The sequence below is a fragment of the Eucyclogobius newberryi genome, unplaced genomic scaffold (assembly GCF_026437365.1).
Source record: "Eucyclogobius newberryi isolate DKJ021-1_F unplaced genomic scaffold, fEucNew1.0.hap1 SCAF_2, whole genome shotgun sequence".
NCBI lineage: Eukaryota > Metazoa > Chordata > Actinopteri > Gobiiformes > Gobiidae > Eucyclogobius > Eucyclogobius newberryi.
In genome coordinates, this window is record NW_027315834.1 from 18,422,880 (window position 1) to 18,447,881 (window position 25,002).

A 25,002-nucleotide genomic window follows, 5' to 3' on the forward strand; every position below is an offset into this window, starting at 1 on the left:
TTAGAAAATGTGTTTAGTAAAAAAGTCATTACAAATTGATAACAAATAAATAAGCAATTTTCCTCACTTATTACACACTAAAGACACAAGAGTCACGAGGACGAGGGATAAGAGGGGAGTTGCATGATTATTTCAATTATCAATTGGTCCAATAACACAACAAACCATTCAAATAAACAACTTTAAACTTGTTTTAACATGTTTTGCTACTTTATTACCACGATCAATGAAAATTTGCATTGGAGTTTACCAGGTAATTTCTCCAGCTGTGGACATGGAACTAAAAGATTCAATAATGAAAGTTGTTAATGTCCAAGCCAAAGAAGCTCTCCGTTGTTGTTCATAATGGTTCCAGTGGTTCCAGTGGTATTATCTATGCTAATTAAAACTGTGGTTTAGCTGTAATTGATGTGATGGACAGACAGTTGATAATTGCAAATTATGAATGACTTCTCAAAGGCCTTTGGACTATGATTAAACGTCAATAAATGTGAATTATTTGCATTTAAGGACTACCCTCTGCAATCAATATGCAACATTAACAGTTTAAAAAAAAAGGAAGTCAAATATTTAGGCATTTTTGTGACCAGAGAAAAATCTTTCCATGATAAACTAAATATTGTGAACAATGTGGACAACTGAACATCTTTTTTTAATGGTTACAAAGAGATCTTTCAGTTTTTGGTTGAAAGTTATTAACTACAATCAACAGTCTTTCTAGGTTTATATATCCTGCTTATTCTGGACCTTTATCTCCCAAAATTGTCAAAAGTATTAATAGCCTAAATTTTAACTGCCTCCTTTATGGATTATCAAATTCTTGTCCTGTGTATTTACTTTGTGATATTGTGCCCTGCTTGGTGTTTTCTTATAAAATGTTGTATTTTTTTTTTAATTTTAATTCAGAACTTTTTTTGGGTGTTAAAAGCTTCAAGTGTAACGCTCATTACATCAGACACTTGTACATGAGATTACGGTCTGTTGTGGGCGGAGACTGTTGTTTTTGACCCCGCCTACTGACCTCAGCCCTGTGACTGATTACAGTGGATTTAAACAGCTCAAAATGAGGCAGACCCCACACGCAACACTTCTCTGAGAAAGTGTAAGTCATTTTTTATCAAAACATATACTAAATAACCATGTGTTAGTTTTAGCTTCTATGCAAAGTAGCTCTTTGGATTAGTTTAAAGTTGACACAGTGAACCTATTTATTTTTTTATTTTGCTGAATGTAGCCTGGAGTGGTAAATCTAAGGGAATGTGTGTTTGTCTTGCCCTAAAGTGCATTTTTATTAAATTAAATTCCAAACAAATTGCCATATAATTAACATGCATTTATATGGTCAACTATTGTAACTATTCTGTTGGTGTGTTTGCATGGGGTGGCCCAAAAATTTGCTCCAATTTAGGGCAAAGTTAGGGTTTATGTTAAGCAAGTAGTATGGTTTGGATTAGGTTCATTCTCCAGCAGATAAATGCAAGTGAATATAATGTCCCCACATAGCACAGAAACCCAACATGCGTGGGTAGTGTGTGACTCTGTGCTTGGTACAGATGGGTCTATTCTGCCTTTGTGTTTTACACAAAAGCAGCTCCCTTTTATAACTTGTCTATTTCTCTTTACAGATGAGAATGTGTCTGCCACAAAGAGACTATGTTGTTCATACTACAACTGTTTCTGTTTTGCTCATGGAATCAAACTGCCTACAGGTTTGTTGTGGTTGTTTTATAACCATGCATTGAAAACCTAGGGTGATGAAGCTTATTCACAGGGCGACATTTGTACCTAATCCTTTAGGTTTCTCTCCATATAAACAACTTAATCTTTATTGGCTCATGGGTCTGAGGCGTGTCTTTTTCATGTAAATCCTTAAGCTTGTTTATTAATACGGGCAAGGTATTGTAGCGTTACCAAAGTAACACAAACAATCCATCCTTTTTTTAAGCATTGTTGGTGTGTTTACACCATGTTAATATTAATCTGTACTTTCAGTGTTTACCAGTGTTCTACCTTATATAGCCCTCTACGACCCAAACCCTTGCATGGCATGCTTTTATTATTTCATTAATTTATTATTACATTTTTTAAGTAGTTTAGAAAAAATATGCACATATGAGGACATTTGTTCTATGTTTTAATCATTTTGATAGAACACAATAAAGTCACAATTGAATGATGAGTCACAAAAACTATTTATTTAGCGCCTGAACACAGCAAACGTTTAAAAACAATATGAGAAAAACCAACAACTGTTCCTCTTGGAATAATGTGGCTGATTTGTATTGCTGCTAACAGGTGCAGGAACGCATATGCCGTTACCAAAGTGGGAAAACATTCAGAACACTCTAACTTGCTAAAGAAAACATTTGTCACCACTAAGTAGCAGAATAATGACTTCAGAATGTGTTGTACGCGTATGTGGACGCCACGTCCTAGAAGGTTAAAGCTGTTTGCTTCATGTTCCCAGTCCCTTTAATGTCACAGAGCATCCTGGATCCTCTCGGGACCCTCAGTGGTAGGCAGTGGCACACCCCCTTTGCGAGGGACTGTCATGGGAGAAGAGTTGGATCCTGAAAGCCATGCTCAGGAGTTATTTGATCAGTTTGTATCAGCGCCCACATGCAGAGCGACTCTGCGCTCCTTCAGCAGTCTCTGTGAGCATCTTCAGCTGGATGTGCAGGCTGCCCCACGACCATTGTACCCCACAATCAAACAACGCCTCAGCTACTGGAGGGCCAATGCTCTTTGGTCTAAACTGGACCGCAGGGCAGCTCTTCGCGAATACCAGAAGGGCCGAGCCTGCAGCAATGTCACTGTATGTTTATATTACTTCTCTATTTACACTAAGAACAAAACAGTACTTGATAAGTATTAGTTTGATAGTTAAAGTTTGTGTCTTCTGTGCAGTGCGTTGTCATCGGGGCCGGACCTTGTGGTCTGAGGACAGCTGTGGAGCTGAGCTTTATGGGAGCTCGAGTGGTTGTCTTGGAGAAAAGGGACTCATTTTCCAGAAACAACGTACTTCACCTGTGGCCGTTTACTATTCATGATCTCCGAGGACTTGGGGCGAAGAAGTTCTATGGAAAGTTTTGTGCTGGCGCCATTGACCACATCAGTGAGTCTGACACACACAGGAAATCTCTCGACACATCTCTTAAACATGTAGCATTTCCTGGGACTTGTTGTTTTTGCAGGTATCCGTCAATTGCAGCTCATCCTCCTGAAGGTGGCGCTGCTGCTGGGGGTGGAGGTCCATGTCAATGTAGAGTTCAAAAGCTTGATTGAACCCCCCACAAATCAACAACAACAAAGTAAAAAGACCAGACGTTTAGTTTTTGACCCAGACTGAAAAATGAAATAACCAACTGGTCCAATGCTCTTGTTACAGAGTTAGGATGGAGGTTAGAGATTTACCCCAAAGCTCACCCTGTCAGTCAGCTTGAATTTGATGTCATCGTTGGGGCAGATGGACGAAGAAACACTTTGCCAGGTCCATTGAATCATTTTCTTCCTGTTTTGCTCATGTTTTCAACATTTTATTCAATTGTATTTTATGTCTAATCAGGTTTTAAACGGAAAGAATTCAGAGGGAAACTTGCAATTGCCATCACTGCCAACTTTAAAAATAGAAACACTACTGCTGAGGCAAAGGTGGAGGAGATTAGTGGCGTGGCCTTTATTTTCAACCAACGTTTCTTTCAAGAATTGCGAGAAGAAACCGGTTTGTCTTTCATAGTTGTCCACGTATTTGCTTGCATGTATGCTTTTGTCTTACTCCATTGTATATGATGTCCCAATGTTACAGGAATTGACCTGGAGAATATTGTTTACTACAAAGACGACACACACTACTTTGTAATGACGGCTAAAAAACAGAGTCTCCTGGAGAAACGTGTCATTCTGCAGGTAACAGCCTATTAAAAGCAGCCGTACCCACAGAAGAACATAGTAGTAGATTACAAGACATTTTGATGTATACATTTTCAATCATTGTTTTTAAGGACCATTTTTAATCAAATACCAAAAATGTATTCTGCGGCAATTTTCAGGTTTGGCATCAAAACACTAATAACAATAACATATAATCAAACAATTTGACATTTACATCGGCTTGAAAAACAATATAAGATGTGTACTTTACGTATCACTTTCTTTAAGACACACGTTCTCTCTCTGTTTGTCAGGACTTCATGGACACAGAGCTCCTTCTTTCTCCTGACAACGTGGACCAGAATGCTTTGCAGGTATATGCCCGTGAAGCTGCCGAATTCTCCACCAATCACCAGCTGCCGTCCATGGACTTTGCCATGAACCACTACGGCCAGCCGGACGTCGCCATGTTTGACTTTACCTGTATGTACGCCTCCGAGCACGCTGCCATGTTTTACCAGCGCCACGGTCACCAACTACTGGTCACTTTGGTTGGGGACAGCTTACTGGAGGTGAGACAGAAAAACACAGTCTATTGAGGTATACTTTAAATAGTTAGATTAATATTGTTCCTCTTTTTCCCCTTAGCCTTTTTGGCCCATGGGTACAGGTATAGCTCGAGGTTTCCTTGCTGGCCTGGACACAGCATGGATGATTCGCAGCTGGGCCAAAGGGGGTGCTCTTCTGGATGTCCTGGCCATGAGGTTAATATATCCCCACCTTAACCTACAGTTACTTTGTGCAAATGACAGGTTCCAATGTTTTATTTATTATTTAGTTTGGTGGGATAGTTCTTGTGGCAAATTAAAAAAAAAATAAAAGTTGAAAAATACAGGAAGTAGAACTAATTTCAACAACAGAATCCAACTGTCTATGTCATCAATATGCATCATTTTGTTGGAAATACAGAGACAATTTTATATGCAACTGACACAATTGGCAGTTTAAACGATCATTTCACAAAATAAAGGTGGTATTATTATTTGTCAAACCATAACTGTTTAATTTCTATGGATTTTGGCCCTTGTTTACAGTATGGTTGCTAGGCGACAGTGGAATTACCTAATTATGTCACATCTGCTGCTCATGTCGAACCAGGAAGTACAATTATAAACTTCATGGTCAACCTGGGGAAAAATAGGCTAAATGTTCAGTATGATCTTAAATATAATGGCATTCCCTACGTTTTGGTGAAATGTGTCGTCCAACCCTAATAAATATTTCAGTATTTTAATGAAGAAGGTAGTAATCACAGTTACAGAAACACATTTTTTCGCAGACCTTTTGCATCTATACCTACTGCATGAATGTTTAATATGTAATCAAGACTAGATTTTGAGTGGTTCATCTACCTGTATTACTTATCATCATACACCTTCTGGCTTTACTTTAGCTGTATTTGTTTTACAGAGAAAGTTTATATCGTGTCTTGCCTCAGACAACTCCAGAAAACATGCAGAAAAACTTCAGTCTCCACACTTTGAACCCGACTACACGATACGCCAACGTCAACACTCAACTCATCACGCCTGCACAGGTACACACTCCTAAATGACACAAAAACACATTGTCAATGCCCGATCTTGTCTGACCTCAAACACTAAGTAGAGTTGGGCTGAGTTGGTACTTAAACCAGGCTTAAGACCAGAGGAGACAGGGCCTTTTCTGTTGTAGGGCCCATGTTGTCTTTGCACATCAGAACTGCACAATCACTTTAAATACCTGTCTTTGGTGTTTGACTCCAAATAGAGTGAGATTTTACAATTGTTTGTATGTTGTCTTGCATATGTTGTCACCTATATGTATTGCTGTCTGCACTTTGGTAAGCTCTGGCCATTTTTGAATGTGCTTTATAAATACATTTGATTGATTTGATTGATTTGGATGGGAGACCGCTGGGGGCAGCAGTGACGCTTAGTGCAAACTGTTTTTGTGTCTTTAGGCAAGTATGAATGTGGTGTGTGTGTGAGTGATTAGTGGTGGATGGCACAGATTGGCAGCCTCACATCCATCAGTCTAACCTGGGGGCAGCTGTGGCCACAACAGTTGTTTAACATAACATAATATAAAGTGAATTAATAATGCACATACATAATTGTAAAGTAACTTTTGGAAACAGCATTGTATTATCATCATTATCATTATGGAAATTCACCCTGGAGAGACTCAGACGACACAGAAAGGACTGTTTAGCAAGCTTTATTACATGGGTTATTTGGCGCTCAGACCCCGGCGGAAGACATTGCGATCATGGGCACTCCATAATCTATTTGTATTAGATATCTCCCCCCAGGGCCTGGAGACTGGTGGTGGTAGATATGGTGAGAGGATAGATGATTAGGATGAGAGGGATGCAGAGGAGGAGGAGGGGAGGTGGTGGGTCGCAGTACGGTCTGAAGCAGCCGAGCCAACTGAGTGAGGGTTAATATCGGACCGGCTGTGCGCTGATTGGGAGCAGAGGTGCGACATGCCACGGGGAGGAGTAACTTGGGTGCGCTGAAGATGGGGAGCAGGTGCGAGGGGCGATGTCCCGAGAATCCCCTGTCCTTAGACCCTCCTTCTCGGCCAGGAAAAACTACAAAACCCTTCTTGGGAAAAAGTAGAAACCTGGAGGAGTTCTGCGGTGAAGGAGAGATCTGAACTCTCACAGACGGACAGGCCGGACTGGGTGCGTTGGTTGAGCTGGGGAGCAGGTGGCCTTGACGTAGTAGGTGACGTAGATGGGTGGAGTTAGGTCTTCCAGGCTGAATTCACGCAGGTTCCATTACTGGCCACTGCAGGGAATAGCACAATCTAGAAAAGAGCTGTTTGTATTTTCAGGTGAGACATCTGGTCAACACTGGGCATGAGGCGGAGCACAGCACACACATCTGTGACACTAGCAGAATCACGTCTCGGCAATTTGTCAGACAAGGTACGTTGGCAGTTCACTGAGCATCACTGTCACTTTGGATTAATCATTGGTTTGGCTATAACGATAACTGTACTACATTCAACCCTGTTATCATTCATACACACGTCTCTGAGTAAACTGTATCTCATTTCTGTTCTCAGGGTCTTTCTCTCACTCCAATAAGCTGCTCTCATGGTGCCAGGAGCGGACTCGAGGTTACTGTGGAGTTACAATTCATGACCTCTCCACTTCCTGGAAGAATGGCCTTGCGTTGTGTGCTCTTATTCACAGCTACTGTCCTAAACTAATGTCAGTAATTCTTGCTGCTTATTTACTGTTTAAGTCGGTGCAAAAAATAATGATATTTGAATACATCAACTGAATGATTGCCAATGAAGCATGACTGAACATGTAAAGCCCCTTTGTGTTACTTTCTTTGTAGAGATTATCAGTCTTTAAGTATATCTGAAGATGAAAAAAACATACGGCTTGCGTTTGATGTGGCTGAGCGAGAGTTTGGTATCTCACCTCTGATGACTGTGGACGAGATGTTGTCTGTCGGAGAACCAGACTCTCTGTCCATGGTGATGTATTTGAGTCAGTTCTATCAGCTGCTCTGTAACACGTCCCCAGCAGGTGAGACAAGTTATTTGCATCTAACTTTGTGGCTATACGTTAATACCTCTTTGTGTTGACTTCATGTCTTTGTTTGCCAGGCTCTCTTTCTCAGTTTGCTGAATTGCGAGGAGCTCTCATTACTCCGGTTTCCCTCTTGAGTAGACTAGGATACAGTCAATCCCGAAAGAGAAACCCAACTGTAAGGACCTTGGATTTGTTTTTTTCTTTCAAGTTACATCACCAATTTTGTTGTACCAAAATATATATATACATGAGTGTAAACAATTGTTTTTAGTTATACAAATATATTTTCTGTAAAGGAGAAAAAGGAGGATCTTACTAAAAGAAGAAGGGAAAGTCAACAAAGAGTTGTTGAGGCAGATATTTGGGAACTCACTTTTTCTGAGCCAAATGCAAGTGTTCAGCAGTGTGACCAGTATAAGACCAAGGTGCGATTTATGGCCAGCAAGCTTCAAGCCAACCAGGGATGCACCTCTACCAAGGGATCAACAACTGTGAGCTTACAGCAACAAGTAAGGTTCATCCTTATATTGTTCACCCCACAGTGTATGTACTTTGATTATTGAATTCAAAATAATCAGTATTTTAATCAATCAATGTCCAGGGTCCTATTGATGTCCAGCAGGGGGAGGTATTGTCCCCTTCTGTTTTAGACAGTCAGCCCATTTCTGATGCCACTACTGCGCTGCCTGCATGGAGACTGGTATGATGGGAAGTACAACACCAAAGACATTCTTACTGTGTTAACTATTGTTCTTCTCCTGCAGAAAAGGCGAACACAGCAACAAGAAATGATGAGTTTCCGTTTCAAAGAGAGAATCAAGTTACAGCAGGTGTGTTGTGCATGTTCAATATTAGTTGTGTTGTGCAGGGGTTCTTCTTTACTGCTCCATGCTCGCTTTAGTTAGTGCAGCAGATCCTCTGATACCAGAGTAAAGTAAAGTAATACAATCACCATGGAGATAAGCAGGTGGCAGGCCAACAAGACAAGTTACATAGTGTATCATTAACATGATGTAGTGGTAGAGAGTTGTTTTTGTCTTTATGCTTCGTGTTTGATTGCTCTGGACTCTGCCTGCCCTCATCCTTTAGCTCCAGAGGCTGAACAGACTTTACTCCTGAAGGGTCTGCTGACATGTGATAAAACTATAGCTGAATAACAGCTTTCAGCTTCAGTCACATGAAGCGTAACAGTTACTGGTCCTAAACTGCCTTCAGCTTTCTATTTTGAATGAAAATAATATCAATTTAATTTTGGGAAACAAACATGCAGTGTTCTATGTAAACTATATGCTGACATTATGCATCACATTGACTTACATATTTACATCTTAATGCACATGACATTTAAAAATACTTAAGAGCTTGATTGAAGTGGATCAACACAGATATAGGCCAATACCTTAACAAATATATACATATATGCATATAACATGACACGAGTCAGTTAGGGCAGTTTATTGGAGAACAGTTATTTTACAATTTCTAAAATATGCATATATAGCCTGTCCATCCATCCATTTTCTACCACTTGTTCCCTTTCGGGGTCGCGGGTGACTGGACCTATCCCAGTGACTTCGGGCCTTAGGCGGGGTACACCCTGGAAAGTGGCCAACTCGTCATATATAGCCTGTTATATATATATAGCCTGTTATATAGCCTGTCAATGAAATTTCCCCATGTGTGGACAATAAAGGAATATCTTATATATGTTAAAGTGCACACTCCACATTTCCCTAAAACATACATAACCTGATTATATTTTTGTTTTTACTCAAATGTTAGCCTTTTTTCCCCAGTAAAAATGTTGGTGAAGTTTAAATGTTACTTCCTGGTTGGACATGAGCAGTAGATGTGAGGTAGAGGCAATTCCACTGTTACCTAGCAACCATACTGAGAACAAAATCCAAATTAATAATAAAAGGATTTGACAAATAACAATACATAATTAAAGCCACGGTAGCGGCGATGATGGCGCGCCCGCCTTCCCGCGGGACCGTGTTTTGATCGCGATTGCCCCGACACTGCATTATCTTATCCTTTAGACTTTATTCTTTATTCTCTTATTCTTTAGACTTTATTCTTTAGACTTTATTTCTTAGACCCCCTCCTCCCTGTACCTCTAGCAACAGAGAACTTCTATAGGATACAATGACAAAGGCATCTCATGACCTCTTGGGCTTTGTTAAGCACTGGAGGTCAAAGCACTGGAAGAACAACTTTTAGGACTACGACAAAGTCTGGGGAATAAAGTCTGGCGGTAATGCTGTCGACTGCCATAAAACAACAACAACAACAACAACAACAGAGACCCGCCGCTAATGTTGATGATAACGCTAATGCTAAGACCACGGCACGAGAGGAAATGTCCCATCTAAATAAAAGAGGAAGAGGAAGTGAAGGCATTCATTGCGCCTCTACTGGCCAATTGTGAAAATACACAATATCTGCAATGCACTTTTTTTCATGGCGTCTCGAGGAGAATATAACCCATGAGTTTCAAACAAATCAGACAATGTTGAGTTTTTCACACAATGGGTAGGGGGCGCTATAGAGTAAATTTGTTACATGGTATTAATTATTTCCAATCAGATCATAAAAACGCATTAGTGAGTGAACTATGAGCTCCGTAGATCATTTCCATTAGGCGTGACTTGTCCTTGAAAAAACAGGAAATTAAGCCTTTTTTGAGGGCGTGCTATGAGGAGACCGTAAGGAATATCAACATTTATTTGAATATTTATTACATTTCAATGTCTTTAGATGCAAAAAGTGTTGTTTTGAGCTCGTTCAGACAAAAAACCTAGGACAAATTTGATTTTGAAAAAAAAAGTAATAGTAAAAATAATAAGAAACCAGGCAATAACAAAGACTCATCGTATTCCATTCCATGGAATAATTTTTGTTAAATGGTTATTTGATCTTTCAAAATGTGTCCATTGTGTGTAAATTGTCTGCTTTTTTGTTGAACTGTTGCTTTTAGATGACATAGACGGAGGGATTCTGTTTGAGAACTTAGCTGTACTTCATGGAATTTTTCTTCACCAACTGCCACTTGAGTGATGTAAAACTGAGATAAACATTTACCACGGGGACTAACTGACTAAACTAATTGATAATGATAAAAATATGGGAGAACCCTCTTTGGATAAGTGGATGACACATTGTACAGAACATAAATCCATCCATATAAATCAGATTCAATTTAAGTAAAGCATTTTTAGGCAGTTTAAACAAAATAAATGTGTCATATTTGCATTAATCAAATCATAATTATATAAATTAGACACACTTTGGACCTTGGTTACCATGTTGTTGCTAGGTGGAATTACCCCGTATTACGTATGTCACAACTGCAGCTCATGCCCAACCAGGTAGTAAAATTTCAACATATTAAACATATTTGAGTGAAATCTGTTTTCTGACCCATCATATACATTATAAATATAAAACCCAATCAAGAGTATCACTGAATACAACGTGTCAAGGATATTGCATTGATTTGAGTTCTGGTCTCTTGTCTTCTTCAGGCTGCAGGCTCAGCAGGCAGCAGTGATACATGTTTCTTCTGTAAGGAGCATGTCTATGTGATGGAGCGGATGAGTGCAGAGGGCCTGTTCTTCCACCGCAGCTGTTTACTGTGTGATTACTGTGACTGCACTCTGAGAATCACAACCTACACCTACGACAGGCCCAGCGGTCAGTACGTACAGGAGTCTGCCTGATTGTCATTTCACATAACACAAAGCATTTCTTTCTGAGTGGCACGAACAACCTTTGACACTGATATACAACCATTGCCTATAACCACAAGCAAAGATAAACATCTAAACTGTCATCTGATCTTTAAATGTTCTCTATTCGACGGTTGTCCCTGCGGACCTCTGCATTCTGTGACAAAGTGTTGATTGTATTCTTCTGCCCCAGATCATTCCCCAGTCTTTTATTTATTGTGAAACCACTAAGCCAATCACAGGACCATAAAAATATCATGAGATCAGTTTAAGGCTGAGGCGGCAGATATTTTAAAAACTGGTCATGATCACAGTGAATTACTATTATCTTGGCTTCTGGTGCTGAGTTTTACTTTTGACTTTTGCTGTCTTTTAGGGAGATTTTTCTGTCCAGAGCATTTTAACTTAGGATCACAAGCCACAACTGCAAGAAAGAGGCGACTGCCTTCAGACACCTCTCACCGCACATCTATAGTAAGTTTGTAGTTGTAGATTAGAGTTCTATGATTAGCTTTTTGTGTCCTTGAATTGAATCAGTTTAATGATACTTTTGATATTTCCAGGTTTCCTTGATCCCACCTTTCACTGGCTCCTCGACTGACTCTTTAATCTCTAACGCGGCAGAGCGCCGTCGTTCATCAGGTGAGCTTAGTTCTGGGTATTCCTTTCAGCTGTCCATGTGCACACTGTTCGCTGCCTTAAACGGGATCAATGTGGCTTTAGTGTGTCTGTGTTTCTGTGTGTGTCTCTGTGTGTGTGCGTGTGTGTGTCTACAGTGGCTTCTCTGATGGAGGCAGCTCTCAACAAGAAGCAGACAGCCACGCCAGAGCGGATCGAGCTGGAGAACTGTCGCCGCTGCTCCACTAATGTTGAGACTAAGCTGCTGGAAGACGCAGAGGAGCCACAGGAGGTGTCTGAGGAGACGCTTAATGAGTTTAACCTGAGAGTGGAGACTCACGCCAGCAAGAGCAGACTGAAGTCACAGTCTAGGTCAGTATAAGTCCAGAACAAGTATGGAAAACAAGAAAAACAAAATCATAGTTTGTATGTGGATTTTAAGCAGTATGTTATCACTGATTGGTATGCTCATAAGTGCATGTTAGTGGTGACAGAGATTGTGTGTTATAGTTCTGATTCAGATACGGATGAGAAGTCTGGTGGGAAAAGCCAGGGTTGCACTTTTGAAGTCATGTCTTCACGGAGAGATACCTTACAGCTTCAGGCTTATCTGAGAGACAAATCAGAGGCAGCAGAGCTTGAATGTGATGAGGAGGAAGAGGGAGAGGTGGATGAAGATGAAAATGATGACAGCACTGAAGTGGAGTTCACTGACAGTAAGTCCTCTGCAGATCCAAAAAATGTTTACTGTTTTTTCCTGGATGACTGAGCACTTTCACAAACTGAAATATGTAACAAGCTGATCTCAAGCGCTTTCTGGTTGACTCATGTGTTTGTCTCTCTCTAGTGCAATATTTTATACTGTTCTATGTGAAACAGTCATCCGTTTGTGTTTTTCTGCCACTAATCTATCTATCGCCATTTGTCAAGCCTCTCAGAGCAACCCTTTGATGAAAGAAGACAAAATGTCTATTTCACTTGCTACGTCCGACTCCCAGAGTGAGGCATTTATGCACACCCCATCCACTGCCTCCTTTGTTACCACTGCTGGCTCCTCCTCTAGTTGCTCTCTCGAGTACAGAGAAAGTGACACAAACACAAGTCATGTTATAAAGTCACATATAATGTCTCCAATGAGCTTACATCCTGCCAATTCTATGGAGTCAGTGCAGAGTCTCTCATATTTGGGAGAGCTACAGAGTCATGGCTCCTTTGATGACATCAGTCCTGAAATTCCCCCAAAAAGGCCATTGCTTGTGCAGGAGAAGTTGGAATCTGCACAGGAAAAAACAGAATCAACTGAAGAGAGGCAGAAGTCCAGAGTGGGAGCCCAGAACCTCCACCCGATGCAGGCTGTGGGGGAGTCGCTGCTGCTCCAGTTAAAAGGTCTGAAGGACACTCCTGTGATGGGACAGTCAGACGGAAGTGTAGCCCGGGTCTTCCTCAGAGCAACTTCATCTGGAAATGTGAAGATAAAAAAATGGAAGAGCAGAGCTTCGTTTCCCAGAGGAGAAAGGCAGACAATGGATCCAGTTAATCAGAGACGACTTACAGGTGACATATGTCATTTTTGTATTGCATTATGCAACTGAACTGCTAGTTAATATCAAGGATTCCTTCTTGCTTAGATAATAGACGTGCCACTTTGTCAGAAGAATCTGAGCTTGAAACATCCACTCTGCTTAAGAGGTGTTCATTAATGCCAAGAAAGAATGTAAATTTATTAAATTGGTTAAACTTTACTCAAAGGCACATCTATTTTTGAATTTAACAAACATTACATTTTAGTTGCAGCTGGAGCTTTTTGATCTTACATCTGAAATACAAAGAGTCACATTAAAAGAGGAGGGAAGCGCTCAGGTATGATTCAACATCTTAAACGCAGTACCTGGAATATGGTACTTGTTAGTTCAAGTTTTATTTAGAGATTATTTGTTGTCATTTCAGCCTGCTTATGTTCCTCATGCGCTGGCTTTTAAAAGTTCATATGGCATTCAGGTAAATGGTAAAACATTTCATTTTCTGTTTGTTCTGTTGTGATAAAAACACATTTATGTCCTCTTTTTCAGAAAACGTCTCTAAAAGACAAACATTCAATTCAAGATTCAGATGGGGGGTCTTCTTGCCTGACAGAAGTGGTGGGAGTTCTTGTTCAGCCCCATGAGCCATCCAGCTTAAGTGTGAAGGAAACCCTCTTCCAAAAGAAAACTGATCCCAACGATGAAGACCTGGATGCTAAGATCACTCGACGGGTGCAAAGAGCTGCTCGAAAACAGGCAAAACAGGAACAGCTTAAGAGACTTCACAAAGCCCAAGTAAATCCTCTTCCTCAATCTAAATTTTACAACTGTACTTTATGGGACTAGCCTTACTGTGTTGTAATGTGTAGGTAATTCAGAGACAGTTGCAGCAGTTGGAAGAGAAGCAGAGACTGCTGGAGGCTAGAGGAGTGGCAGTAGAGAAAGCTCTAAGAGGAGAAGCAGGTAAAGATGCACAACACGAGAAGACATATATTATAGACTATGTACTACTAGAAATAAGAACACCTATATTTATGCCTTTCAGATTACTGGGGAGAATCTGGTGACCAAGACTCTGATCTTTACCTTGGTGGTGGGTTTAGATTATTATTGCAAACTTTTAATCAGATACCTGAAAACGTTTTGTGACGATGCTGTTCATATTTAGGATCTCCTGTTCATGTCATGTCTGTACATTCTGTGTGTTTTAGGTTTAGGTAAACTGGAGAATCCAGCGCTCATGCAACAGTGGTTCCAGTTGGTTCAACAGAAAAATGCTTTAGTGCACTACGAGTCTGAACTAATGATATTGTGAGTAGTCTCAAACTGTCTGTGTTTTATGTTTTTCCGTGTGTTTTATGTGTGGTGGTTCTACTCAATGTTAGCGCCCGGGAGTTAGAGCTGGAGGACCGACAGAGCAGATTACAACAAGAACTGAGAGAAAGGATGGCTGTTGATGGTCAGTCCAAACACTTTATTAATGTGAAACAAGTTGTAAAACTCAAGATTATCCATGTAAAATAATCTGAATTTATAAATGGAACCTAATTTCCTGTGTGTAGACCACCTGAAGGGAGCACCAGAGCTTGAAGAAGAGCGGCTGATTTTGGAGGAGATGCTGGAGGTGGTTGAGCAGAGAGACTCACTGGTGTCTCTGCTGGAGGAGCAGCGGCTGCAGGAGAGTCAGGAAGAGCAGGATCTTGAGACCGTGATGCTCTCCAAAGGCCTAGGTCTTAACTGGGACTAGCTGCATCAATATACAATGTGCTATACTGTATAAACTTGGCCTTTGTCTGAAATGTTAGTCACGTTATCAAGGCATGTATCAAGTCTTTACATGCATTTATCAAGTTTTCAGTCCACCTCAGATCTGTTGGTTGTGTTTGTGTAAAATATGTTTTGGGCTCATAAGCTGCAGGAGCACTGTGGCCTTTTTAGTGCTTCTGAACTTTAGGGTGTTATATGTTCAATGTATTCAAAAATGTTTGTCTAATAACTGTGCCAACCAGTCAGGTGTGGATTGTCATTACTAATCTATGCCTTATGCCACACCTAACTCACTGTAAACATAGTTTAAAATGTACATCAACACAAGACGAGCTGTTAGAAATGTTTGACAGCAGGTTTCTGATTTATTCAATACCAACCATGAGATAAAAACATGGTTCAAGAATCAAACATTACAGTAAGAATGTTTTATTTTTTATAAAATATGTAAATGTATTATATGTGGTGTTCACAGACCAGTGCTCTAGCTCTGCTCTACATTCAGGGCCTTGGCCACCAGTCCAGCAGTGACCGGGTGCATGGCTGCACGATGGGCCAGGAACACCCGCACGGCTTCTTCACGATACTTCTCAAAGGTGTATACCTCCCTACAAACAAATAAATTTCTTTAGACAGAACCCCGCAGAAACATAACAACATCACAACAGAAATAACAAGGCTGTTGCAATGTATGTGCCAACTGGACATTGCCAACAGTATCTTGTGCAACACCAGAAAGTATAGAAGTAATTACAAAAGACACGTTGATAATGGTTCCTGCCAGCAAACTGGCAACTTTACATTTGAATCTCCTTCACATTCACTCCCGACTCCTTGCGACTTTTGTAAGAAAATTCTCAATGTATTAATGTATTATTAACATTTTACAACCCTTTGATATTACTTACAATACCATACATTTCATATGGTTTTGAGATATAATTGTTATTGTCCTTAGGTATAACCTAAGTTGTGTGTCTCAAAATACTTATTATCTTTAATCCAGTAAATAGCAGTACACGACTTGCCTAAAGAGTGGTCGTGTAAACTTGAGCCTGCCCTGATCTGTTGCCATCTTCAGAGCCACTGGAACCATTTCCTCCAATTTTGAGCGCACACATAAGCGCAGCCACCTGGAAAGATACCAATTAAGTTATACAGATTTCATATTATTCCAAAATGTTCTTTCGCCTCTCACCGGAAGCGAATTTCAGAGTTCATATAACTGTCGAGTTTGTAAAGCTCCTGCATCTTCTTTACATAAGTCAGAGGTAAAGGATCCTAAATTGAGGACAAGAAAAAAAAAACATTACATATGACACAGGCTAAAGCAGGATAGATAATGTGTGTTTACCTCTTGAAGCAAAAGGGACAGGAACTCAATAAGCTGGTGAGATGACAAAGTTGTTACATCTGACTCTTTGAAACCCTTCAAGTCTTGTTCTTTGGCCTGAAAAAGACTAAGCATTTAAACCAATAGAAAGTGAATTTACCGGTAATTCTTCTGCACTACAGATGTTACCTTAATCCATCTCTGACTTAAGACAATGCAAGCATCAGCCAGAGTGGTGTCATATCTGAAAATTAACAAATATGAAACCGTTTAAGTACATGTTCAGTTATGTTTCTGACAGCCATTTGTTCCATACAAACGCCTTTAATGCAATGTAATTATGACAGACGCACTGAGGCATCACAGGCGGCATTCCTGGTGTATACATCTAGGCGTTCCAGTCCACTTTGTTCAGAATGTCCACCTGAGGACAAAGGACAACTTTTTATATCTATTAATTGTGTTGATTATGCAGCATACAGCATGTGATGTAAACAATTTGACAGTATTTACCTTATCTTTAAAGTAAGTGAACAGGTAACTCTTCCACTGATCAGTGGTGACACTGCTGTAGGCAAACATCTGGATATATGACTTCACAAACTCCATGAACACCTCTGCAGAGAAACAACCCCCAGAAGACTGATACTTTCAGGATGCTGAGTAAACACACTGTCAAGAGGCCTGAGATTGTCCAATACCTGGCCCTCCCATCAGCTCCTCCAGATGATACAACAGAGCAAAGCCCTTCTCATAGGGGACAGAGGAGAAGGCATCATCGGGATCCACGTCCTGAAGGCTGGGTACCAAGTTAGTCAGAGGGCTGTTGGCACCAAAAGTGTTGACCTAATTGCAACACACATTTGAGTTTGAAGGTTTGCTGCTATGAATGCATTTGTTTGTTTAGGTCCTCACAGAGTCCTGCAGATCTTTCCAGCCTCCCATAGCCTTAAATTGTCTAAACTGCTCACTTTCCATACACCGACCAATCATCCTCTCCAGGTACACAGTGTGGCCCTCGTTCAACCTGGTGAAGAAAAGCTTACACCACCACTGGGTTCACTTCAACGTAAGTTAACATCTTAAAGCAGTATTCACCAGAAATGTTCCCAGGTCTTATTGGTCACCAAATTTCCAGTCCAACTGTGAGAGATTTCATGGGCAATTACCTGATGCAAACAAGAATACAGATTCACACTGAAAATGCAAAACATGTAGTATTAGAAGTAAAATTTAAATAAATAAATGCTTACATTGGACAATGATTTGTCTCCTGCCTGTTAAAAGAAAAAACAGACAGAGCCTCATTTTTATGTTTAACAGCCCACAAATTATTATTAGCGCAATGTGGGAACAAGTTAAAACATTATCCTTTGCTTAACTTAAATAACGCTAATAAATGGTTGTTTTCAAACCATACAAACAGGACATTTTACTGAAACATGAAATAGTCTATACCATAATAGATAATAACAGTATCCCTAAAAGTCTTACCAGAAGAGTTGGTGTTGCAAAGGTCAGACAGGGGTTCTCCATGCCTCCATAGGGGAAAGAAGGCGGCAGAACCAGGATGTCATACTGACCCCAAACATAGGGGCCGGCCAGTTGTTCTGCGGTCTGCAGCATCTTTTCTGTCTGTGATTGAACAAAAGAAGTGCTTTATGGAGCCACAGGCAAATAAGCATGTTTTGTGTGTTTTATGGCTGTTCATTTGTGTTACCTCGGAAAACTCAGATGCAGCTTGATCCACAAACTCTCTCTCAGACCAAACTCTAGATCTTGGTCCAATTTCTCTGTCAAACAATTAAAGAAACTTAGATTTCTGACAACAGCCACTTAATGGCCCAACAGATTTTGATGAATTACCTGCTTTCAAGCGCTCCCACTACTATGGCTATAAGGTATGACGGCATGGGCACCTGCAGAGAAGGTCAAACTTTGAAATGGATTCGTATAGACGTGGTAGATTTAAATGGCAGAGCACTAAACACTGACTGGCTGTCTGAAGCGGTAGATAATGCGCTCACTGTCCTGAGGATCCATCTCATGCCCATCGCGGACAGCACTCATCACCGCTACCAGATCCTTTGGGACAGACACCTGCGTGGGAATAACATCAGAGTCACTCAGGCTGAAGACTAATAAATGAGTAACAGAGAACAGAGATTTTACCTGGGCATAGTAAGTGTGTTTGACCGAGGGACTGTCCTGACAAGGCACCATGCTCCTGCAGTGATGCGCCTAAAAAAGACCAACCTGTTAAGCTTCAAACCAAACAAGGGCAGGATACAGAGGGTAAAACCATTAACACGTAGAGAAAACAGAATGAGGTGCAATATTTTTTGTCCATACAACAGCCACTTACTGTAAATAAGAGGGTGTAATTTGTATTTCCATTTTACATTTATATTAGGTTTAAATTTATTTATACAGATTTTATTTTTATTTTTTTAATATTTTCTTGCTTTATTAGACAGGAGAGGAGTGTGAAATGGGGGATGAGAGAGAAGGGAGGACATGCAGTAAATTGTCGGGATTTGAACTCACGACACTGCAGACGTTTTTTTATTATTCCACTTCTGTTTCTAATCTGTGTTTCTGTGCCTAATCTGTGTTGCAGCACTGGACTTTCCCCACTGTGGGACAAATATAGTTTATCTTATCTAATTTTATTAAATTTAATAGAAGTCTTGGATAAATTGATTCAAATAGAATGTGAACTTGATGGATGACTTTTCTTGATATTAGGATTGCTGAATGCCACGGTCATTACTAAATATGTACTTGCAAAAATTACCCAACAAAACATTACAACGAAAAGAGGAAGAACTACATTTATTTGTAAGACTGTGGTTTATGTCAAACTGTTGTAGCAAGAGCCTCTGATGTACAAAACTTTTGAAACAAACCGTAAGTGACACAAACTGTTGCTCAGATGTGAAAAACGTTACCTGACACTGGCTAAATAGGTATGGATGCTTCTTGCCAGCGGTCTGTTCAGGTGTGAGCCATTGTAGAGCAGTAGCAGAAGGAGATGTCTCATAAGTCACTTCCACTAAAACATGCTGCCCCCTGGGTTAGGAAGAAAAGAAATGCAGTTATCCAATAGATTAAAACACTGATGAATCCATAACCAAATCGTGTTGAACTAAACCTTGAAATATCAAAAGGCAGCTTAATTTCCAGCGGCGCTCCCTTGAAGCTGTGTTTGGACCCCAGGGTGAAGCTGGCATCCTGACCGTTTGCACTCACTGAGACAATCTTCAGGTCTCTCGTGTCCAAAGTCTGAAGCCGATAAAACAACACATTTATTAAGGACAAGGACAACAAAAAGCTGAAGCAGCACAATTTATAACGTCTGTTCAACGGATCAGTAATGCCGATAAAAAGTTAAAGTCACACAAAGGAATCCATGAAGCAAAACAACTCAATCTAATAAAATGCATGTGTTGAACTACTTGAAGTCTCTCATTGAAGTAAAATTGAAAAAACTTTGTTTTAAATATATATATATATATATATATATATATATATATATATATATATATATATATATATACACACACACTACATTGAAACATCTAATTACACTGATACAAAGTAAAGTGTAGGCTTTGTATTTTCTGTTATTGAAGAAATCACCTGTTTTACTCGCACAGACAACACACCTTAAATCAAAGTCCAAGTTCCCACAAAGAGCCATCCCGTTTCGCCAAAAACAACACCAGCAAGATAGGAATTAAATTCCAATAAACAGGTTGTTCAACCTTATAAATGTATTACACTGTCATAACAAAACTTTCCATTTACGTTTGTTTCTGCTTATATCTAAAGCAACGTTTGTCTACATTTAAGCATGAGAAAAATTCAAATGATGAATTCAATGCATTTAAAGTGTAAAGTGGAGAAAGTAGCGGAACGGTGGATACCAGCGCGCAGAAGCGGTCCTCCAGAGCCTCCACGGTGAGCGTCGCCCGGCCTTTGAGCGCACGTTTGGGGAAATCCACAGTCAGACACAGGTTCAGGTGTTTGGTGACACAGCTGTTGAGGGACGAGAAGGAGCAAGGATCCGCAGACATGATCGCTGTAGGACTCTAAACTGCACAGAGGACCTGAGACTGCAGACGCTTCAGAGCACAATCCGCACAATCGGCCGCTGCGTTCCTGTTTGACGGCAGCCGCAACCGGAACATGCACTACGAGCTTCCGTCACCGGCATTTTCAAGATAAAGGTCTAAGAATGCAGTTGACGTAATTTTTCTCAACATAAATTGTTCCGATTGAGTTTATTCCATCCCAATTATGTTTCTTTGTTCGGGTTTACTTGCTGATTTGTTTCAATCCAAACGTGTTTATGGACCCCAGCTCAAACGCGCTTGCAGCCAGCTTGAAGCACTCGCACTACATGTTTCTGTCCAGTAGGGGGCGACGAAAAATACTGTGTCTGTCAGCTCAAAACCGAGACCAAGGAGAGATGGACGCTGTTTGTCTGCGGCTCTGAGACGATGCCATGAACCTGCTTGAAGGCTCCGTGTCCCCGCGGCACGAGGAGACAGAGGAGACAGAGGAGGCGCACAGTCGGTGCGCGTGGACCCGGCTCTCCTCGTGGTTGGAGTGCGTCTGTGTGGTTACCTTCGACCTGGAGCTCGGACAAGCCTTGGAGGTACAGGAGGCTCCATAGCTAGCCCAGATCCAGCCTCCATAGGCGTGACGACCTTACTAGAACTAAATGTGTAGTCTACGTGAATAACGCACCTAGACAAAGCACGTTTCCATATCATATAATTTTTATTACGAATGTTTTTTTTTTTTAACGTAAGTAAGCCCAGAAACGTGGATGCTTAATAAAATTATGGAAATAATGTGCTTAAACATGAAACAAAGTACATTTTCTACATAGTATATTCGTCTTGTGCACAATTTCTTGTAACTTTTTTGTTTACTTTTAGCTGGTCTATCCTCAAGATGTAAAGCTTACAGAAAAAGAAGTAAGTATTTGTGTTATTGTTTATCTTGGGTCATTCATTGATTTGTACATTTTACATTAAGGGTTATTTGTATTTTAGAAAACCAGCATTTGTTACCTGTCCTTTCCTGACTCCTATTCAGGTAAAAGAGAATAACAAAAATATAGAACAGTTTAAGAATAATTCAGATTGTGTTTTGTGTCCTAGGATGCCTTGGGGATACTCAGTTCAGTTTCAGGATGCGTCAGTCTGTCGGGCGACGAGGTTCAAGGGATGGAGACATTTACAACCGAGATGCGCCAGCAACTTTGCAGGTTGTTGGTCACGATTATTAGCTTTTCCATATTCAGATATATAAACAATATAAACCTGAAACTGAGATGAATAGTGAATAAAAGTTTACTCATGATTTACTCTTCCACAGAAAGAAGTTTCCCATTTTTTTGGCTACGTTTATTTCAGACAGGTGAAGGATGTCTCTGTGAAACGAGGTTATTTTCAGAAGGTCGGTGTCACATTTTCGGGCAGAATAGTGGACAGAAGACTTTGTAATTGTGTGTTGTCTGTTTTAGTCTTTGGTGCTACTCAGCAGGCTTCCCTACACAGCTTTGTTTCACTCACTGCTCGAGATCATTGCACCAGAATACTTTGAGAAGTTAGAGCCTTGTCTAGAAACGGGTAATGGTGATATTTAATGTTGCAATAATGAAACGCATCAGTGTTTCGGTGAATTATCATGACAATACTTTTAACTTGTCATTGCAGTTTGTAATGAGATTGACCAGTGGTCGAAACCAGTACCAGGGATGACTATCAACTTGCCTGTGATGGGTGTAATCTTACAGGTAGAGTTTCTATTAAAATCTGAAGCTAAAACAACAAACATCCAGTATTAGCGTGTGGCATTTGTGGTCTTTTACAACAAAAATGTATTCTCTTATTTTTTTTCTTTCAGATAAGAATTCCCTCCAAATCTGACAAACCAGGAGGAAGTCCAATCCGGAACCCTGCCAAAGAGGTGACAACGTTTTTTTGTTTCTGTTTACAATTTATTCACAAAGGTTGACAAAGCATCTTTGCTCCTCAGAACCTTTTACCAGCTCCAACGATGTTGCCAACGATCCACGAACTGGACCTGTTCAAGTCAGTTTTTTGTCTTCCTTTAAATTTGATATGTACTTTTTTGTCAGACTTGACTTTTCTTTTTGTAGATGTTTCCAGTCAATGTTGATCCACCTGCAGATGCTCTGGGAACTTGTTCTACTGGGGGAACCACTCATTATCATTGCCCCGTCTCCTACAGTGTCTTCTGAAACAGTGTTGGCTCTTGTGAGGTAACTACACTCTGTATCTAGATTATCATTCAGGTTATCGTTTGGTCTTGAATGCAGTATTAAAATACCCACATTCTTCAGCTCCATCTGTCCCTTAAAGTTCTGCTGTGATTTCCGTCCATACTTTACCATTCATGACAGTGAGTTCAGAGAATACACTACTCGCACCCAGGCCCCGTGAGTGATTACCCACTACATACAACTATATGTGTGTGAATAAAGTAATCCCAGCCACACTAAACGTATGTCTCCTGTACTTTAGCCCTAATGTGGTTCTCGGAGTCACAAATCCATTTTTTATCAAGACCTTTCAGAGTTGGCCCCATATCATCAGGCTTGGTGAACTCAAGATGACAGGTTTGTTTATTTGTTGTTATGTCTTCAGTATGTTTTACTTTTCTTCCTATAATAGTATTACATTCTTTTTAGGCGAGATACCCAAGCAAGTTAAGGTGAAGAAACTAGTCAAACTAAAAACACTTGACACTAAACCAGGTTGGTCCTTCTTCCTTTTGGAATAATAATAGCACATATTATAATTTAATTTGGATTTTCTTAGGAATTTACACAGCTTTTAAGACATTTGTACACAAAGATAAAATTCTTATTAAGAGGCTACTCAAGGTAATATCAACAGTGTATGCTATTAATGTCATGTGTATTGTTTTGTAACGTATTGACTGTTTATAATTCAGGGTATTCAGAGGAAGAGGCCGTCTGAGGTGCAAAGTGCCATATTAAGAAGACACATGTTAGAGCTCACACAGAGTTTCATCATCCCCCTGGTAATAACTACATTTAAGATCAAAATGTATAGTTAAAACGGTAACACATGTGTACGATGATTTCATATTTGTGCATGTTTGTCAGGAGCGATACATGGCAAGCTTAATGCCCCTGCAGAGATCAGTCACACCATGGAAGGTAAACAAGACACACATGGATAATTAGACTGTGAGATTCTAGTTGCACAACATTTGTTTTTGGTCAGACTCCTCCGCAGATTCGTCCCTTTCACCAGGAGGAGTTCATGGCCACTCTCGATCACAGTGGACCACAGCTGACCTCTATGCTCAAAGGGGATTGGATGGGCTTGTATAGGTGAGCAAATGTGTCTATCATTGAAATTAATGACATAATGGGTTTATTTTTATGATGTCAGCAGATTGCATGAAACATTACATTGATGGTAAAATGAATATATGAAATTAACTGATAGTTGGAATGAAAGGTACTTTTCTGTAATTTAACACATTTATCTTTAATGTACCCCAGAAAAATGGCAACAGATTAACTGCTTTAATGGAGATACACAACCAACAAAAAATAACACGAATTGTATTCAAAATAAAATACTTTTACACAGGAAATTCTTCAGATCTCCAAATTTTGACGGCTGGTACCGTCAAAGGCACAAGGAGATGACCCAGAAACTGGAGGGTCTGCACTTGGAGGTCATCTGTGATGCTGTAAGTATCGTTCTCGAGCCTTGGGATTAAGATCTGAATCAGACATTAAGTGATGATGTGCCATTTGTGTCTGTGACAGGATTTGATGGGTTGGACTAAAGACAAGTCCGAGGTGGAAATCGCAGACGTTATTCTTAAACTCAGAGAAAAAATGGTATGACATCTTACAAAACATTTTTCATTGTTTTATCTCTTAACAAACATAGTTAAGTAAGCAAATTACACACTGTTCCCTTGTAATCTCAAAACATACAATGTGTTCCTTAGACTAAAGCACGACAGCAGCAGCTGCAGGTCAGAGACGGTGTTATGGACAAATTGGAAACCTTTTTAAAGTCCATAATCACCTCACTGCCAGAGGATCTTCAGACATTACTCAACACACAATAAGTGGGCATGCAGCTATGGTATAAGCGGAGGCATTGTATACTTGTTTGTTTGTGGAAAGTGAAAGAGGGCTAAAAAATCACGACATTAAGTGGTAATGTTTTTAAAATGCAATCTCCACTGGCCAAGGATAGGGTCATTTTAATTTGAACATACATTCTGATGTATATTCCTACAATAGGAGCTAAACACTAAAAGCTGTTTTGGCTGAATAGCCACCACCAGTCATTCGGATGGACGGGATTCTCAAGTATGAAAGACAAAAAGTGATTACGGACATTTATTAATAAAATTGTTTTGCACAACAATCTGTTTTTCTTCTTCAGGAAATGGCATCAATGTTATAAAGCTAAACTTTTCCTTGCCTGGGGAACAATACGCATTATGGGATTGTTGGGTTTAAACCAAAAT

General features: G+C 40.1%; 3 protein-coding genes across 4 annotated transcripts; 2 read left to right on the plus strand and 1 right to left on the minus strand.

The window, feature by feature from the left end:
- The first annotated feature begins 1,054 nt into the window (after positions 1–1,054).
- Positions 1,055–15,512, plus strand: mical3b (microtubule associated monooxygenase, calponin and LIM domain containing 3b). Of its 2 annotated transcripts, XM_072453980.1 has the most exons (32): positions 1,656–1,709; positions 2,468–2,815; positions 2,908–3,115; positions 3,195–3,311; positions 3,389–3,490; positions 3,566–3,721; positions 3,806–3,906; positions 4,185–4,442; positions 4,519–4,634; positions 5,341–5,467; positions 6,751–6,844; positions 6,985–7,132; positions 7,266–7,459; positions 7,540–7,640; positions 7,762–7,974; positions 8,067–8,165; positions 8,230–8,295; positions 10,993–11,161; positions 11,573–11,670; positions 11,760–11,838; positions 11,973–12,186; positions 12,325–12,530; positions 12,745–13,368; positions 13,443–13,528; positions 13,603–13,674; positions 13,762–13,812; positions 13,884–14,129; positions 14,204–14,297; positions 14,380–14,427; positions 14,546–14,645; positions 14,720–14,793; positions 14,897–15,512. In XM_072453980.1, exons 2-32 carry the CDS (start codon positions 2,552–2,554, stop codon positions 15,079–15,081), a joined length of 4,710 nt encoding a protein of 1,569 aa, XP_072310081.1. In that variant the 5' UTR covers positions 1,656–1,709; positions 2,468–2,551; the 3' UTR covers positions 15,082–15,512. The 2 variants fall into 2 exon arrangements, with proteins under 2 accessions (XP_072310082.1, XP_072310081.1); XM_072453981.1 differs by lacking the exons at positions 1,656–1,709; positions 12,325–12,530; positions 12,745–13,368; ... (7 more) ...; positions 14,720–14,793; positions 14,897–15,512 and adding an exon at positions 1,055–1,102 and having other exon boundaries at positions 11,920–12,162.
- Positions 15,282–20,611, minus strand: lta4h (leukotriene A4 hydrolase). Its single transcript, XM_072453982.1, is given in 19 exon segments — positions 15,282–15,705; positions 16,126–16,234; positions 16,300–16,382; positions 16,456–16,551; positions 16,624–16,678; positions 16,788–16,858; positions 16,948–17,051; positions 17,136–17,280; positions 17,350–17,461; positions 17,533–17,603; positions 17,688–17,711; positions 17,929–18,069; positions 18,155–18,227; positions 18,301–18,353; positions 18,430–18,534; positions 18,607–18,675; positions 19,386–19,506; positions 19,589–19,719; positions 20,364–20,611. Coding segments are annotated over 19 exon segments (1,833 nt in total). The 5' UTR covers positions 20,514–20,611; the 3' UTR covers positions 15,282–15,585.
- A 250-nt stretch (positions 20,612–20,861) lies between these two features.
- dennd6b (DENN/MADD domain containing 6B) lies at positions 20,862–24,896 on the plus strand. The gene is made up of 20 exons (XM_072453985.1): positions 20,862–21,097; positions 21,384–21,422; positions 21,501–21,543; positions 21,609–21,715; positions 21,826–21,906; positions 21,974–22,079; positions 22,167–22,246; positions 22,357–22,419; positions 22,489–22,544; positions 22,613–22,735; positions 22,817–22,912; positions 22,998–23,092; positions 23,165–23,230; positions 23,295–23,359; positions 23,431–23,520; positions 23,606–23,659; positions 23,727–23,836; positions 24,102–24,204; positions 24,284–24,358; positions 24,472–24,896. The coding sequence occupies exons 1-20, from the start codon at positions 20,945–20,947 to the stop codon at positions 24,592–24,594; spliced, it is 1,728 nt and encodes a 575-aa protein (XP_072310086.1). The 5' UTR covers positions 20,862–20,944; the 3' UTR covers positions 24,595–24,896.
- The last annotated feature ends 106 nt before the right edge of the window (positions 24,897–25,002 follow it).